The sequence below is a fragment of the Falco biarmicus genome, chromosome 4, assembly GCF_023638135.1.
Source record: "Falco biarmicus isolate bFalBia1 chromosome 4, bFalBia1.pri, whole genome shotgun sequence".
In the NCBI taxonomy this organism is placed as follows: domain Eukaryota; kingdom Metazoa; phylum Chordata; class Aves; order Falconiformes; family Falconidae; genus Falco; species Falco biarmicus.
In genome coordinates this window covers 39,378,725-39,397,417 of record NC_079291.1, presented here as the reverse complement: position 1 = coordinate 39,397,417, position 18,693 = coordinate 39,378,725, and the positions used below count along the sequence as shown (strand labels likewise).

The 18,693-nt window shown below is 39.3% G+C and overlaps 1 protein-coding gene across 1 annotated transcript in view; it reads left to right on the top strand.

The window, feature by feature from the left end:
• ITGA8 (integrin subunit alpha 8) overlaps positions 1 to 18,693 on the top strand; it is a 118,764-nt gene that overhangs the window by 80,249 nt on the left and 19,822 nt on the right. The window contains exons 25-27 of the mRNA XM_056336240.1: positions 225 to 383; positions 7,111 to 7,236; positions 10,512 to 10,625. Of these exons, the coding sequence (XP_056192215.1) occupies positions 225 to 383; positions 7,111 to 7,236; positions 10,512 to 10,625 (399 nt within the window). The remainder of the gene's footprint in view (positions 1 to 224; positions 384 to 7,110; positions 7,237 to 10,511; positions 10,626 to 18,693) is intronic.

Genomic DNA, 18,693 nt, shown 5'->3' with positions numbered 1-18,693 from the left:
TGAATACAGACAGACAAAAAAGGTTATTCTCCCAGATTTGCCAGGCTTTGTGACTAACATGTAGAGGTTCTTTTCCCCTACCTGCAACAGATTCTCCATCAATAAAATTATATTAATAACCTACACATCTTTTCCAAAGTAAAATGTCTAAGTGGTGGTCACTGTGGTTTCTGTTGTTATTTTTGTAAATGCCTTGGAAAGCTCTGATGCTATTTGTTTGACAGCTGCACAATATAGGACCAAGTGCCATCAACAATACAGTTCTCCGTGTCGGTTGGCCTGTGTCCAGTGGAGAAGAATTTCTTCTTTATATTCTTCATATTCAGACACATGGACCATTGCACTGTCAGACGAGCTCTCCTATTAATACAATGCAAATAAAGGTAAGTTAGCTCCTTTTATTTCCATCCATGTCTGCATTTTGCTTGATTTTTTTTTTTTTTTTGCCTACACTTCACAATGGGATGGAGCTTTTGGGGAATTCTTCACAATGACCCTGAGATCATTTTCCTAGGTAAGAAGCAAGATATAGATAGTCTATAATGTTTCTAGTGGGACAGTTGTGTTGCATGGTATGTGTTTTGTTTCCAAACTCTTCTTATCAGAAGAGTGCATTCAATCCTGCTTTCTGTGTCACCGACAAAGATGTTAACCAGCGCTGGTCCCAATACGAACCCCTGAGGAACACCACTCATCACTGGTCTTCACTTGGACATCGAGCCATTGACTGCAACTCTTTGAATGCAGCCATCCAGCCAATTCCTTATCCACCAAGTGGTCCATCCATCAAATCCATGTCTCTCCAATTTAGAGACGAGGATGTCTTGCAGGACAGTGTCAAATACTTGGCCCAAGTCCAGGTAGATGATGTCAATTGCTCTTCCTTTATCCAGCTGTGCTGTAACCCCACCATAGAAGGCCACCAAACTCCTCAGGCACACTTTGCCCTTAGTGAAGCCATGTTGGCTGTCACCAGTCACCTCCTTATTTTGCATGTGCCTTAGCACAGTTTCCAGGAGGATCTGCTCCGTGATCTTGCTGGGTGCAGAAGTGAGACTGACTTGTCTGTAGTTCCACAGATCTTCCTTTTTTCCCCTGTTTTAGAAATGGGAATTATGTTTCCCCTTTTCCAGTCAGTGGGAACTTCACCGGACTGTCATGACTTCTCAAATATGACGGATAGCAGCTTAGCCACTTCATCTGTCAGTTCCTGCAGATGCCCCTCATCAGGTCCCATGGACCTGTGCACCTTCAAGTCCCTTAGGTGATCTCCAGCCTGATCTCCTACAGTGAGCAGTTCTACATTCTCCCATTGCTGCCTTTGCCTTCTGCAGCTCGGGCGGTGTGGCTGGAGCACTTGCCAGTGAAGACTGAGGTAAAACAGTTGTTGAGTACCTCAGCCTTCTCCATATCCCAGGTAACCAGGTCTGCCATTTCCTTCCAGAGAGGACTTACATTTTCCCTAGTCTTCCTTTTATCACTGACGTACCTATAGAAGTTTTTGCCCTTGATGTCCCTGGCCAGATTTAATTCTGTCAGGTCTTTAGCTTTCGTAACCTGATCCCTGGCGGCTCGGACAGTTTCTCTGTATTCCTCCCAGGCTCCCTGTCCTTGCTGCCACCCTCTGTAGGCTTCCTTTTTGTGTCTGGCCTTGTCCAGGAGCTCCTTGGTCATCCATGCAGGCCTCCTGACATTTTTCCTGACTTTGTCTTTGTTGGGATGCCTCGCTCCTGAGCGTGGAGGAGGTGATCCTTGAATATTAACCAGCTTTCTTGGGCCCCTCTTCCCTCCAGGGCTTTATCCCATGGTACTCTACCAAGCAGATCCCTGAAGAGGCCAAAGTCAGCTCTCATGAAGTCCAGGGCAGTGAGCTTGCTGTGTGCCCTCCTCACTGTCCTAAGGGTCTTGAAATGTTGGAACATTTCATGGTCACTGCAGCAAGGCTGCCCTTGAGCTTCACATTCCCCCATCACTTCCTCAACAGCAGCCTTTGCTGCTGTTCATGCAGCCCAGGACGCTGCTGACTCTCACTTCTGACAGGGCACACTGCTGGCTCATGTGCAGCTTAAGCCAGGTCTTTTTCTGCATAGCTGCTTCTTAATCTGTCAGTCCTCAGCATGTTTTGCTTCTTGGGGCTACTTCCTTGCACCAAGTATATGAGAAGATCCATATTTTTATATATCATATGCTATATATTATATTATGGTTAAGTTCAACATAGTACGAGAAATTGTAATCTGTAAAACTGGAGTAATTTTAGAATCATATATTTTTTACATGTCTTATTTTAATTTTTCAGAGAACATACTTTGAATACCCTATAAAATGAAATTATCAACAGGAATTCTGCATGAAATATACTGCAGAAATGGAAGTTTTCATGTAGTGCCACTTGATAAAAGGATTCATATAGTCTACAATTATTCTATGGCTTAATCTATATTGACTCATAAAAACTACAACTTTGTCAGCAACGTGACAGGCTTTTGGGTTTTCTACTTTGAAATGATTCTGTAATTATTTTAATCATACCAGCCAAAAGAAAAAAAAATCCCTTGCCAATATTTTGGTAAGTGTTATTTGTAGGTATTGTTTCCCGTCCAGATTTCTTCCCCTTCCATGGACATGTTTCTTTTCTAGCAGAACTGTAGATCTCAGAGTTTGCAGGAAACCGTAACAAGGGGAAGCACAGTAGCGGCCTCCTCGGTACAGTGTTGGTATGCCAGTGTCTAAAAGCCTCTTTCAAGATCTGTGTTTGTGATGGCAGATCCCTCAAAAGAGCTTGGTTTGGCTACAAGTCAGAAGATTTAGCAAAACACAGCTCTACATATTATCCCATCAAAAACAAGGTATCCAAATTATTAAGCATAACTGATTCCAGACACTTCTGGAGTAAACAACACTTCTCGAGTTTAACCAGTAGCCTGTTAAATATCTTGTGGGGAGAGCTGCATTCCAAATGTTAAAAGTGCTATATATCTTTGGCATACTAGGAAGAGTTTGAGTTCTATACAGTGGATGGAAGTGGAGGCATCTTTCTGGTGAAGGCTATTCCTCACAACCACAGGGGCTACAAGTCTTTGGCTTAAAGAGGCAGAACTAAAATATGTACTTACAAGAATGTAGAAAAGCTGATGTATCCCAAATACATTATGGCTAGATTTTTGTGTTTCACCCAGGAAGCCAGAAAGGGGTTAGGATTACACCCTTTTATTTAGTTTTGCTAGAGGGAGAAAAATGAAATGAGTAATAGGGAACTGAAAATAGAAAAATGTTTCCATTTTGTACCCAAAACACAGCAAGTTTGGAAACAGAGAATATTTTCCATTAATCTTTTCTGCCCCATTTCTACCTATTTTTCAGAGGTGGTGAGGAGAAGGAAGCTGATGTGCTACATTTGTATTTGCAAGCCTGGTATCTCAAAGCCACTGGTCAGATCAGGTTGAAAGTACATGAGAAGGAGATTTAGCATCCCCCTACCCTAGCCACTGCGTTCTAAGTTTCAATTAAGAAGCTGAGATGGGAGCATTACAGTCAGGAGAGCAGAGCTCTGGGCAGAATAGTGCCATAGTTCTTAAGCACTTTTTCAGGCAATGTAATTTTTGATGATTTTTGTAGGTTTTTAATTTTGCTTTTCCTTCTCCTACTTGATAATGATTGTATCTGTTACATTAACAAGACTAAATTTTTGTGAGACTTGTGAGAAATCTCCCTGTAATAATGAAATAACGGTCCATCTGTCTTAGCAGAATATGGCTTTAGATGTACAATCATTATTGCAAGACTTAAAACATCTTTTCCTTATTTCAGTTTTTCAAAGCACTGAACAGCATGAATACATAAATCACGTTTCAAATATGTAATGCTTATCTATTGCTTCAGATAGGAAGAGGATACAGAGACAGCTTCCTTCAGGTTTTGTCTAAACAGCTGGATGCCTGGCACAGATTTCCAAATAAGGCTAAGGACATTATATGCCTGGCTCCTCTTGGATTTCAGAACCTAGCTCTCTTAGGGTGCTTGGGCATTTCCCCTTTGAAATTACTTGTATTGTTCAGTTTCAGTCAAAGCGGTATATTTCTCCCCATTGCTGAATTTCTTCTCTTGTGGAAAGGTTTCCTTTGTGCTTTGTTGGTTCTTCCACAAAGATAAACCAAACCTGTGCACACATGGGAAGACTCTTATTTAGGGAATTTTCCTTTTCAGTAGCTTATCTTTCTCTGAAGACAGTGAGGGACATGAAAGGATAATAAAATTATGAATTTTGCAAAAGGTGTAAAGAGGAGCAAAAGGACTTATCAAAGATACGGAACGGATTCCCTTGCAGAAGAACTCATTCCACTAGGGTGCTTCAATCTAGAAAGGAGGTGTCTATGTGCAAATATGGTCCACAAGATCAGAAGTGGCAGAAGGAGCATGGGTGGGGATTGACTGCTCTCTGCCTGTTGCTGCACAGGAATGCAGTGTGTTCACTGCACAGGAATTGGAGCATCAAATGAAGCCTGTAGAGCGAGATTCAAAACAAGCAAAAGAACATGGTGGTTCATAATGACAGGTATTAGATGTCTGGAACTTGTTGCCAAAGGAAGTAGTCAGGATTAAAAGTTTACATGGTTTTAAGAGGAAACTGGACCAATTCACAAAAGAGGAGTCCAGTAAAGATTAATGAATAAACAATAACTTCATGCAGATCAGGAGGTCCCTGAGCTGAAAACATTTGGAAGCTGAAAGTTATTAGGAGAGAGCGTTGTGTATGCATGCCCTGTTGTTAGTCTTCCTTCCACAACTGCTTAAAGGCAGTGTTGATGAGAAGAGGGCTCAGCTAGCTGGACTTTTGGCTTGAGCCAGTATTCCTGGCGAGTTGGGTTTTCCTCCCCCAGATTGATGGGAAAAAGTAGTTTTATGGAGCCTGTGCCTGTAAATACCAGAAGTATAGGCAGTGGTTTCCAACTATGGTAGACAATACAAAGTGACACACATGACACATTCTCAGTAGCTGAGCACTGTAGTACTGTAGGGCATCTGTCAGGCAAGCAGAGAAATAGCTGCTAAAATCCACTACATGGGTAAGGTACATCCACCAACATGACTGACTGGCAGGAGCTAACCTCTTCCAGAGGCAGTGTCTCCTCATGCTGTAGAGCCATTATTACTGTGTGTAAGTCGTGGTCTGGAGACAAAATAATACCATCCAATGCATTGCTCTTGAATGGTCTCTTACATCTCTTGTATAACAGCTTTTACACAAAGTCCTCTTCCAGAACATTTCTGATGGAGTTACACATTGCAGCAGAGGGTTTTGCTTGCCTAGAAAAAGAGGAAAGCTAAACTGGGTTTTGAAATGAGAAGTGAAGAACTGATCTCAAAATCTGCTCAGGCAAAGAAAGCACGACAGTTTTCCCTGGTGGGGAAACTGAGACAGTCCATTGTAGTTAAAGGGAGGGAGCGAGAATCCATTTTAAGTAAGGTATGGTGTGCTAAATATGGGGCATATGAAATAGCTACAGAGACGCAGTTGTACAATTCCGCGCTACTGGCTCAGGAAGGATAAAATAGTATCTTTAACCTCAACATCTAGGCCACTGGATATACCCTGTTTTTAAAATGTTACAGGAGACATGTATGTTTTCTCTTAAACAGAGGGCTGTTTTCAAACCTTTGCTGTAATAATTCACTACTGACGATGTTAACACTCTGGGATCTATGAAAAAATAATTCAATATAAAAATCACCTAGTGGATCTACATATGTATCGTGATCATGTATTGAGGGCTTCTTCAAAGGCATGTCATTATATTGTGGTTCTTTTAATTTATCATCATTAAAGAAGCCTGTACATGCTGGTGAGGGAATCCTAGAAAGAGAATTCCCATGTGTTATCACATTGAAAGGGGGAGATTTACTAGCTATTTAACTTCCTTTATTGCAAAAAGACAATGTTAACCTAATTAAGTGACGGGGGGGGGGGAAAGACTTATTTTTGCTTAAGGAGTTTTCATCAGTTAATAAATTATAGTATCTTTCACTTTTTAGGATGCTTTTGACTGAAGATCTCAGACAATGTCAAAATACTTCCTTCTTTAGCCTTGTAATCTTGGTCAGATGAATGGTACAAATTTGCCAGATCTAGTACTACACAGCATTAGTGTGTGGAAGGTTTTATGTGTTTATAGCTATTCTCTTCCCTTTAGTGCTACAACATTTCATACAATTGCAAACATTTGCTTTAGGAATTTGTTTAAGATATTTTGATTTCAGAGGCTAAAGGAACTGATAAAATGGATCTGATGTAGCTCTTCATAATCTGAGGCCCTTAATGAATAGTCTTGCCTATGTTTATGTGAGTCCCTGTTGAGATCTTATTGCAAACTTCCACTTATATTTTATTGTGATTTTACATGATTGGATTGTCAGGAATTAGAATTTATCTTTCCCTTCATAGTGATAGATTGCCCAGGCATTCTTTGAGACTTCTTGAGAGAGAGAAGCCATAAATGCTCTGTGTAGAAACTAAAGACAAACTGCCAACAATGAAAATAGGATTTAATCGGAGAATAAAAATCTGTGAAGGTAAAGCTGAAGAGATTGCATTTTAATTTGAGATTAAAAATGAACCAACTGTTACATTATACAAAGTTGAGTTGTTACTAAAAGAAATCTGTAACAAATAATGATCAAAAGTTGTGTTGCTAGAATTCAGATTTCCTTTTTTTTCTTTTACTTTCTAAAGCTTGTAAAATCATTATATTTCAATAGGCAGATTCTGACCTGAACAAATGGCCAGGTTTCCATGCAGCAACTTTGAATTTATCCTGTTACAGAGATCAAAATATGGGCCCAAGAGTCTAACAAAATTAAGGACAGCAATGAAATTGTTACCAGTAAAAAGTGGAAAAAGATGTCACCTACTGTAATTCCTATAACCGGGCAATATCTTGCTGTGCTATCACTCATCATGCTTCTAGCTGAAGACAGTGTATTCTCATGGCTGTTCTGTATAAACCACAAATACAGTGTTAATCCAGAATTCAAGACTTCCGAGAAGGGAACAATTCTGTTAAAGTCATTGTATGAGTATGCCATTACCATTCATATTTTTTCTCTTTGCAGTTTGCTATTCCACAAGACACTCCTGAACTTGCTGCTTTTTTATATAATTCCACGAATTCTCATTACATCAGGAGAAGGGATGTCACAGTGGCAGAACCTCACAGGAAAAACTCTGCAAAAATATGGGTGAGCTATCTAAAACCTATAAACTGAAACTATGCATGTAGTGTATCAAGGTGCCTGTTGGTTTGACTGCCATTTATTTACAGGTTTAAAATATTTTTGAACTGCTTTTTAATCCCTCGGTTTAAAATACTCTTTATTACATATCACCATGCCACAGGTTAGTGATTTTGTTTGACAGATTTTTACATTAAAGATCATGCATGCCAAATGCCTGAATGTCTTACCCCTGGCTGTTTGCAGACAAGCCTCTGTGGTCACGCAGGGGCACACTTACCACAGGGAATTTCAGCACAGGTTTAGGGAAAGGGCCCCTCTTGCACAAATTAAATTTCAGATTCTGACTTCTGAAAGATAGGTCTCTGCTTGTTAGCTTGGCTCCTAACATTCTGGCTCTTTCATAAAGAGTAGCTCGCACTTAAAATTAACATTGTCATGTAAAGTAATAGTTCTGACACTGAAGTATATTTGTTCCTCCCAGTAAGTACTTATGTACACATGGAAAGGGAAGACTCTTTCCTTTTACAATAAAACAAACAAGGCAAATGGGTCAGACAATGCTGGAGCAAGAGCAAAGACTTCTTTCCCAGGAAAATAGTTCTGATCAGTCTGGTACCTGAGTATTTGGACTTGGCTGTATTTTCAGAATGTTGGGGTTTTTGCCAGTCGTGAATTCACTGTCCCATCCTTAGCGTACTTCAGCATTGCAGGTGTCAGCTCCCCTCACCTAGTGGCTGTGTTCAAACTTGGTGACCTTGAGGTCGGCATGGTATTCATGCAGTCAGTACTTTCCATCTACTTTGATGAACCTTAGGCAGAGTTTCTTTCACGCCGTCCAGTCTCTTATGAAGCTGTTTACTGCAAGGTCATGTTTGAATTCCTTCATAACACTAGAATTTGGTAGAAAGAAAAGAACCTCACAGACCTAAGTATTCTGGAGTAATAGAATAAGTATGCTGCTTCTGCAAGTTAATTTGGCAATTTTTGTAACAGGAAGAAGATAGAATCTGAAAGTAATGAATACCATAATGCTATTAAGAACAAAATCACAGATGAACCCATTTTAAACAATAATCACTGTTGATTACTATGTAATTCTTTCATCAACCTGATACCCTGGGCAGAATCTCGTTCCACCAGCGCTGAAGGAAAAATGCCTGGGCTTTCGAAGGCATACCAGTCAATACCACAGAACACTTAAACCATTCTTCAGCGATACCTTAATTATCAGTTATCTTTCTCAGTGATTAGGCTCATATGCTGCCAACACAGAAATTACTGCAGCAACTGAAAGTGGTTAACAAAGTTCTGTGCTGTGTTTGCATCTTAAAATACAAAGCAGAGATTTATCAGCTGCTTGATGTAAACGGATATGTTTAGCTGAGTACTTAATAATACAAAGTTGGCACTGTGATAAGCAGCCTTCTAGTACAATATGCTTTTGATAAGCACAAATTAGGATAGGATTGGGTACAGTGCTTACCACTAGATATATACCAGGACTTTTCCAGGATGTACATAGAGAAGGAGTAGATCATTTGTTCGGTTAGAAAGGTGTCCTAATTCTGTGTGCCTTCAGCATTGCATACTACAGATCCAGAATTTTTTTTTATTTTTTTGTGACATGTTGGAAGTACACATGGAAAGTGAATGTTGCTCTGGTAAATGACTGATTGGGCAAAGGTAATTCTTTGTTAAAATTTGGGGGTTTTTTTCTCAGAAATTTTAAGTTATTTTCATCAAAGCATTTTCACAGAGAGGAAAAATGTTCTGAGAACCTCTTGTTCTGTTTACTGTTTATTAAACATTTGGTTTTTCTTCCATTAGTTCTAAAGTTACAGTGTTCTGAAAATTACTACAGGCTAAAAGCATTACTAAGAAAAATAGAAATATGTGTTCAGGTCCTAAAATGTCAGCCAAAAGTAGGCTTTTATGCATACTAATGATTTATTTAGTTAATATGTGTTTTTGGCTGCCGTGATTAATGAAAACAGCTCTCCTCCTACTTGCAAGATAAATAAATCTGGTTGGAGGATGTTTAAATATGAAAAACCAAATAAACAGATACTTTGAGATATTCATTTCAAGAAAAGGTTTATAGTTGCATGTTCCAGGGTTTACAGTTTCAGTTTCAAGCACATTTAGAAAATAGTGATTAAGCATATAGCTTCTACTTAACTTGTGATAAGGTAGAGGTTTGTGGGGAAGGCTGTCTGTAAGGATACAGGATTCCTTAAAGGTGTTTTCAGATCCGTTACATAAATCATCATCTCGTTTCCCTAAGTATAGGCTTTGGTAATGCAGCCATTCTTCCTCTCCTGAGGGAATATACTTGTGAAAACTTAGTTTTGCTTTTGAGGTCACAAGACCTTCTGTCATGAGTGTCAATAAAGCACCTGTAAGGGAAAGATTCTCTTTGTTATAAAAATATGAATCAATTAAAAGCTCAGTCTTCCTCCTGAATCAAACCAAACCTTTTTGGATAAAACCCATCTGTATATATAAACCTATACAATTTTTTGCACATGCTTTGAATCATTTTTCTATGAGGTCTTTCTTTCTTTTTATACCCCAAACAACTGTATAATTTCTGTGGTTACCCCATAAGACTCTGCTCGTTCCCTTCAGGGGCTTCCAGTCAGCTTTTAACCTTTTTTGTGACATTCTTCTGGCAGACTTTGACAAGAGTATGTAGTTTTGAGTTGCATTGCTTGGCTTTTGTCTTCAAACCATGCATGAGCCAGAATCGCTGCTCATCAGGAACATTTAATGGACAACAAATTTCCAGTAGAGCAACTAATGAATCTCAGCAAATGTTCTGGCTGTTATAATGTAAACATCAGCAAGAAAACCAGGAAAGTTAGAAGAGGGAAAAGGTTTAAGGACATAAATAAAGACTTCAGGCATAGAGAACAGAAGCAAAAAGAATGTCAAAATCTGAAACCAAAAGATGAAGACAAAGCACATGTGTCAAGGGATTGATAAGTACCTGGACATTTTAAGAGTTCTTCAGAGTAGATATTACTGGAAATTATTACTCTTCATTACTGCACGTAGGTGGTTGTATTCATTGGTGGTGCAAAAAAAAATACTCGCCTTGGTTTATAGTTCTCACGATTTCTCATGGAGTATCTCATGTATAATTAGATTAAATTACTCATTTCAGACTACTTAACTTTTTAAGGGAAAGTTGATTTATTATGCTAATTTATAGCATTTGAGAATGATTGTATACATTTTTAAAGCATAGATGTGACTTACCTTTATTTTGTACACAGAACTGTACAAATGTGAAGTGTATCCTAATTTCCTGCTCTGTGGGACAACTGGAAAGAGGGAAGAGTGCAGCACTAAAAGTCAGGTCCCGGCTATGGGCCCAAGCATTCCTGGAGGTAATGCATGCAAAAATCTCTTTATGTACACAAAGACCCCTGCATCTTTTATTTGACCAGATATTGAAGAATACAAATGATTAAATTAAATGGGCCAAATGAAAATCCTTTTTGTTATCACTTTCTTTGAAAATAACATTTCACTGATTCCAGTTCAGGTCACATGCATGCTGCTTACTTTTCTTTTTCTCACTATTTCTGTGTCTCAAATTTATGTCCTGAATCCTACCTGAAAATTCCAGGATTATTTTTAAACATCTTTCCTTGTTTTGTTTCTGCTCTCTTGGACTGCCCAAATCAACAATCTCTTAGGTATCTATGATGTGCCCTGCGTTCATCACACCTCCCAATGAAAGGTTTTGCTTGGAGCTAAACAGTATATGGTGTACACTATGTGCAACTTAAAAATTCATTGTTATTCATTCTCTGTTTATCTAAGGAAGAGTAATATGTATCAAACTCATATGACATACAACACTCATGTAATGCCGATATATCTTATCACTAAAATGAGGGACAGTGCAGACCATGGAAAAAAGGAACTTCTCTTTCTAAATTCTTGCATTTCCAACTTCACCTGCTCTCAGAATTGTATTTATGCTGCATAAGGCAGAGGGATTGCACTGCGACCTGTTACCTCACAGCTGGCCACGTGTCTGCAGTACTATGTGGTTGTCATTTCTTTAACACTGGGCGGTACATCATGAAATTTATAATTCATTTTGATGTTACTAGGTAATAACTGCAGATCCTATCTTGATCTAACTGATTGATTGTCACCTTCCTTCTTCAAGGAATTTAGAATTCCCCAGTCTTTCTACCTGGAACACAAGAACCTTCCTGTGTTCCCCATAGCTGTAGGAAAAGAATTATTTATCCCCACAGTAACTCTTACCCCAGACAGAGAAGATTTGAGGATCTTCAGCTTGTAACAACAGCTTTAAATTAAGCTCTTCATATCTTTTAAGTTATTTTCTCCCTTTCCTCAAATATGAGAGCAGATAAAAGAAAATCTGTGTCGCTTAACTTGCTTTCCTGGAGAAACAAGAGAGCAGATGGGACAGTTTTTACAGAAAATTGAATGTCAGCTTAGTAGCTAACCGTCATGGCTCCAAATCTGCAATGGGTGCATACTCTGGGGGTCACGGCTCTCTCTTAGTGTATGAGACTATGGCAGTGGTTACCAAAAGGATGACTTGGAAGTTTTTTCTACCTACCGGTCAGGGCTTAAGGTCACATTCTGTGTTTCTTCTGCAACAGCTGTTAGCACTGTTATGACTGAAGGGAGCATAGAACTATCTGACCTTGCTTGAGAGAAATGATTTCTGTCTAGCTCAGTAACAAAGGACATCATTTCAGATACTAGGTGAATTAATTCCTGATCTGTCAGTACATTTTCTTTCTATTAACGGTCAGTTCCAAGAAAATTCCATACCTTTTCTTCAGTTCCCTTAACACAAATACAACGCTTTTAATAGGAGGTATATTTAGCAACCTGTGTGAAAGACTAGACTAGATGTATTTCATTTAGGTTTGCTCAGTGAGTCATCAGCTAGTGGGAAAAAAGAGCAGGCTCTGCTTCAAATTTAAGCCCAAAAGTTTGGCAGCTTAGGTATGTCTCTGTCCTTTGAGCTCTGGGTAACTGGGATGGACATCTAATGTAAGCTTTTGCAACCATCTTACAAAATTTTGCACAGAAAATGCCCGTATGAAAGCATCTCTGCACTCATAGGAAAAACTTATAAATTGGGAAATATATAAAAAAATAATATGGGAATTTTATTCAATTTTTTTCTAATTCCAATGAGACTATTTGGTGTTTGCACACTAGCCAGTGTGCAAACACCAAATAGTCTCATTGGAATTAAGTTGTTAACTGCACTAGTTCACTGTTCCTAACACATAGACAGAGAGGCAGAGATATTATCCTTGGCTGGAACAATCTGTGATAATTCTGACCACTGCAGTGTGCAAGCAGTATCACAGTGAACCTTCCCCATCTTCTTCACCAAGCAGGAGATAAAGCTTAGCTCCCTTAGCTAGCTATCTTACTGGGAACTGGACCTGACATATTCCAAATCCAATCAAGTCTTTCTGTTCATCATTCTGCTGGTAGAATCTAATTTACTCTGTAAGGATTAAAACCAAGGTCTTGTGAAGAAACACACACAGAAGTAAAACCTCTTGTGCAGATTCTTTGATGCCAATTTTCTAGGCTATGTACAGCTATTTCAGTGGGAATTAGCGTCATGAAAGTTTTTCTAAGTCCAGTTTAGTATGTAATAAGAAATAACTGTAAAAGATTAAAGCTAAACAAATTTAATGACAAACAGTGTTCCTCTGATTTTTTGGTTGTGACAGAGGATGTGTAACAGTTGGAACAAACTAGCTGCAGAAGACATGAATCCTCCTTTTCTTAGTGACTCTTAATGAAGACAGAATCTTTTTCTAGACTGTCAGCTTAGCTAGCCTGACTTCGGTTAAGAACAAGGATAGCTGCATGAAATTCAGTGACATGTTTAATGCAGGAGCAGTGGGATCATCTTACCTAATCGTAGGTAATTTATATAATTTTTTAGGTAAATTTACCTGATGAAAGTAGATGATGAAGCTGGTTGCCTAACTCTGTAGCCAGTAATGACAGAGATATCTTCAGAGGATGCTTAACCCAGCTGATTTGAAACACCTTCTCTGCCATTCTTCTGATCTGGATGGTGAAGAAGGTTCCAAGTTGTGCCTTGGGACGCAGGTGTGTGCAAATACACCAGGCAATGCCAGTGCTGCAGTCCCTTTAGCTCTTCTGCGCTCCTTAATAAATCCTGTTTACTGTGCCATCACCTCCCTTCGCTTAGTGGGCTCAAGGCAGAGATGGAACCTTATGCTAGCCTGTGGGCAGGGGCAAGGATGAGCCATCCTGTAGACTCCCTGGGTGGAGAGACCTCATGGCAAACACTCCTACATGTACATCTTCTGCTTACTCTGCTGTCATTACATACCCTTGCTATCGAACAAGGCTTTTTATGGGCTGTGATTTTACCTTTTATCAGTATCCTTAGGAAACATTTCTGTTTCCTTTGAGTAGTAACTTGCCAGCCTTGTAAACGTTCAGAAACTCCACTTAAAGCAACAGGATCTTTTTCTAAGTTAAAAAAAGAAGATAGTCCCCAGGGAACGGTTGCATCCTCCCATTTATGACTAAGAAGCTGCCAGAATAACATGACCCCTGCTTCACACGCAAACTTAGACATTGAAGAGGGAAAGAGCAAATTCTGTGATGAAATCTAGTTGCTGTCCTCCCACTCACCTCCAAACAGTTCCTTTTCTCACAGCCCCTTTTAAAATTAACAGTTATACAGCCATCACCATAAAAGACCGTAGAGCATAATTAGTTGCCTAAAAAAGGCATAATCTGCTCTTAGTGAGCCTGTAAACTTCTAGTTCCTAAGGTTATTCCAGAAGTAAGCTAAGGTAAAAAAAAACAAATGCTAGGCTGAAATATGCAGATTCAAACTGAGGATTAAAATACAGTCAAAATAATCAGGATGTGATGATTCTGAACCAGGAAGGACTGTTCAAGGGCTAGGCTGAACTCCACATTCATGGTTTTGTAAAGAGTCTTAGAGGAAGAGTTGTCTGTACAGCAACATCCTAAACTCTTTTGCACATGCAATTAATGTACAAAAATTTCATATGCCAAAGAAAGCAGGATAATGGTGACATACAACATTCCTCAACTGTGTTATAATCTAAATAGGATATGATGATCTGCAGAAGAAATTGTTTGTTTGTGCTCACTAAAGCTGAGAACACACTGTCATTATGTATTTTCTTCTCATACATATGTTAATGCAAACCTAAGAAAAAACTGATTGAAAGTAATTGATTAATGAGAGGATGAAATAATTCATGTTTCTCATTGAAGTTTTATGGATCAGCCTGTATATTTTGTGTCCACAAAGATCAGTCACGTATTGAGTGACTCCTTCCTATTCCACTTAGTTTAACTGACAACAGCTGACCCCTTTGCCTCTTGACAGTTGTAATCTGTCACCTTAAAACCCAAACTCCTGCAACAAATAACAGTTAAATGACATGCAATGATTAGACATGTTTGAGTAAATAAAGCAGCCCAAATTTCCCAATAGGCCAACAAAGATAGAGACAGACATTGTGCAAAGGCCAAGAAGAATCAAAGACTTTTTTGGATTAACTTCAAAGCCTGGCTGTAAATACGAGCCCTCTAGTAAAGCTGACTTTTGGATTCAGACTTGCTGATCAAGCAAGTAATAGCCTGATTTGTGCAAAAGAGAAACAACCTTACATGGTTATGTTACGTTGTGTTCTATTAGGGCTCTGTTATGTCCCCGTTTGTCTAATCATGGTATTTCTGAGTCATCAGAGGGAGATCCAAGGGGAGCTTGTCCAGTGTTCTTTGAACTCTGATGGGTACTTTTTAATGTAGGACTCAGGACTTGGCTAGTAAAACATCTGCTTTGAAAATATATTTCTAAGTGCTGAATCTGTACCATCTGTCTGATTTGTGACATCCTTCCAGGCTTCAAGCTCTTTGGACACTTGTGGGAAGTAGAACTCAGCTCATTCATGACTATTATTTCAGCCTGTATTGAAAGTTCCTCACAATGATAAAAATCTCCTTCTGGGAGAGCTTGGGGAGGTAGTAATGTGAAAAAAAAAAACAACCACAGAGGGTGTGCGAGGTTCCCAAGAGGTTTGAAGTTTATTTTATTTTGTTTTAGTGTTATTGAATGTAATTGTTTTGTTTCTTTCTTGACTTTTAGACAGATCCAGATATTAAAATTTGGCACCACTGACTGCATGAACTTTAATAGCTAGAAGGGAGAAAAATCTAGTTTTAATCTAAGAAAGCTGAAAAGCAACAGCAGCCTGGGAGCTACACTGAAATTGAGTGCTCCCTTGGTACACACAAAGCCATGCTTTGACTCCTCTGTTAGATACTTGTTATTTCAGTGTTCATTTCACAGGCACTGTTCCTGTTTCCTTTTAGATGCCTAAAAATGTAAATATATGCTTGACATAAAGGTGGCGAGTGCTGCAACACCCACATCTTAAGTGCCTGGCCGCAGACTGGTATCCAAAACCTGAAATGAAATACTTAAGGCTCCCTATACAGCATATGGAGACAATGAGGTACCTCAGACAAAGTGACTTGCACTAACTGTTAGGGCGGTGCATGAAGGCTAGCTACCCTTTATCAGGAGGATGGGCACCCAAATCAGGAATAAGTGGGAGTCTTTGCACCCTCTTAGAAGGCAGAATCCAAAAATTACTTAGGAGGTACCTATAGCATTAGTTGAAAGACTTAAAGAGGACTTAGTTTATTCAATATTCAGTGACAGAAGCTAGAGCTGGCAGTCTAGTTGAGAATTCATGACTGGAAGATGTGAATTCAGTTCCCTCCTCAGCTTAAGAAACCCCACCTCCCTGCTTTATTGAATGATGGTATTCCCATCTGCCAAAGCTCCACCTTTTACAAGGACATAAAAAGAAACTGAGAGGTCTGGAAGGATATAGAAAATAAGAAAGAGCCTGATGTAATATCTTATTATTTTGGGCCATCAGCTAGAAGTCCTCTCAGTCCTGTCATGCTCCTTTGCCTTCATTGCCTGGCACCTGGAGCTATCAATGCTGTTAGAGTGCATGCTCTAATTGTGCTTCCTTCATGAGGAATTTTGTTGAGAATCTCTGTGTTTTACTACTGGTGAACTTAGAGACTTTGTAGTGTGGTAGAAATTCTCTAGGCCAGGTAATGCTTTTGGGACAAGGATTCAGTTTAGCTGGGCAAAGGCTATTGGAGGCAGAATGCAGATAACCAGTGCAGCAAGGCCACACAGGCTGTCTGTGGACCACATTTGTGTCTGCAGCAGCTTGGAAGTCAGAACAGAGGTGAACTGGTGGAGGCGGTCCAAGAGAGGTGAGAGATCTGGCTCTTGCATAGGCACCTTTATTCAATCACTTTTCTCCCTCTTCTCTTTTCTATGGGAGCAATTACTCTATCTGTAAGTGGGATATGACCTCAAGGAACAATAGTTACTATCCTCAGCATCCCCCAGCACAGAACCTCTTTCTGTGTCCAGTGGAAAACATCTCAGTCAAGGGAAGCTTGCTTAGTGTTTTCGAAGAATAGCTCTGCAGCCATCTGTGGATGGAAGTGGGGAAGCACCAGAAAAATTAGTGAGAGAGATATCTTGTTCTCTCATTAATTGCCATATATAAGCCAAATATGGAAGTTTAAATATATGATTTTCAGAATGAGAATGAAAAGCCATAAATTTGATGCACTGCCCTTCAAGCCACATATAATAACAAAAGGAGGAAGTAGTCAAATTTGCCTTTACGTAAAACAACTGCTGTTATTTGAAAAAAACAAAGTAAAAAAGAAAACTGTGTGTGGCCAAAAATACTGTATTATACTGGATTTTGTTGTTTATGTGGAATGAAGGATAGAAAGAAAGAGACCTTGACATTGGGCTGAATTAGCTGGAAGTTTCTTTGGGTGTGGGCCAGTTTTGTTTTCATTTGTTGTTATTTAAAATCGTGCCAAAATGTTAACAAAAGCAAAACATGAGACTCTTGCTAGATGTGATATAGATAATGTTAGGTATATGAAGAAATAAACATCTTAAATCAATGACCATTAAAATATGTATATTAAAATGTTCTGAAATCACAACAAAATATCTGCCTCTATTTTAATTTAAAATAGTCTGTTTAAATGAATGTAAAAGATATGTGAAGGGTAAGGATTTAATGGTAAAGAGGAGGATGTGTTGTTAATTTTCAGAAGAGTTGTCTTTGGTCACAGATACATTGGGTGGACATACCCTCTTGTTACAAATAGCACAAGTACTTTTTGGCCATGTACAGTCATACATACATTTTTAAACAAATTAATACAAGAACAAATAGTTGCATAACCTCTGCTCTCTGCATTTATGTAAGCTACTCTATTTATTGGCAGTAGTTTAGGTTTTTGAAGGAATGGGTCAAAGAAAGCAAGCTAATGAATTCCCAAAGCATATATTTAAAAGGTAACATCATATTGCTTACTCTCTTGTCTCTAAAATGTGCCAGACTCCAGCAGACACAAAGAGAAACAAATTTTAATCAAGCAGGGCCAAGACTGTTATAATAGCACTGAACTCCATATGCAACAGACACAGGTTCTGGGGGTAAGATTCCACCACAGCACGTAGCTTGCAATAGAGAAAGTAGCTGCCCTTCAGTTAGGGTGACTTTGCTGGGCTACATCTAACCAGAAAAAAAAGTATTTCAGAGCAGTTGAACAATGCTCCATAGAGGCTATGGAACAAAGTAATTCTGGGGAACCTCTCTAGTAGTTAAACTCTTCAAACCTGCAGAAGAACAATGACCTCTCAAACTTCTCTAAGCCGCTAAAAGCTTAGTTCCTCCTACCCTCAGTCTAGCTCCCTGTGGGCCAGATTTTCCCTGCATTTTAGTCTGCTCTCTCAATAGGATGCCTCCACGTGCCTTAAACATGCTTTGGGGAGACTTCAGGTCTTTGCTTGAGCTTCCTGCAGAAACCACCAGCATTCCACTGGAGCCTGGAGAACTCTCATTCAAATTGTCCAAGATCTTCCAGCACTTTCCACATTATTTCTGTTTGCCTCAATTTTACTTAGGGAAACACTGCACTGAATATTTATTGGGAACACTTCTATGTCTCATAACTGTTAAAGAAAACAAAGGCTTCAGTTCAAAAATCTATTTGTAAAACAAAAGTGTGGAGAGAGAGAGAGAAGCCTTAATAAATACACCAGCAGGGATCTACCACCCAGGCAACACAGGGGATAGCCATGTTTTGCCTACTTACCCGGGTATTGGCAAACTACTGTCTCAGCAATGCGCGCAAGAGCAGGCTCCGCTTGTTCAAATCAAGAGGAATCTCAAAAGGGCTAATGTAGCTAGGGCTGGGCACCCTGCTGCTGGTCATTAGGCACTGACATTCGCAAACATCAGATTCTTTCTTCTCCTTCCTCTGAGCCATAATGAAGTCCTCGGCTTGAAA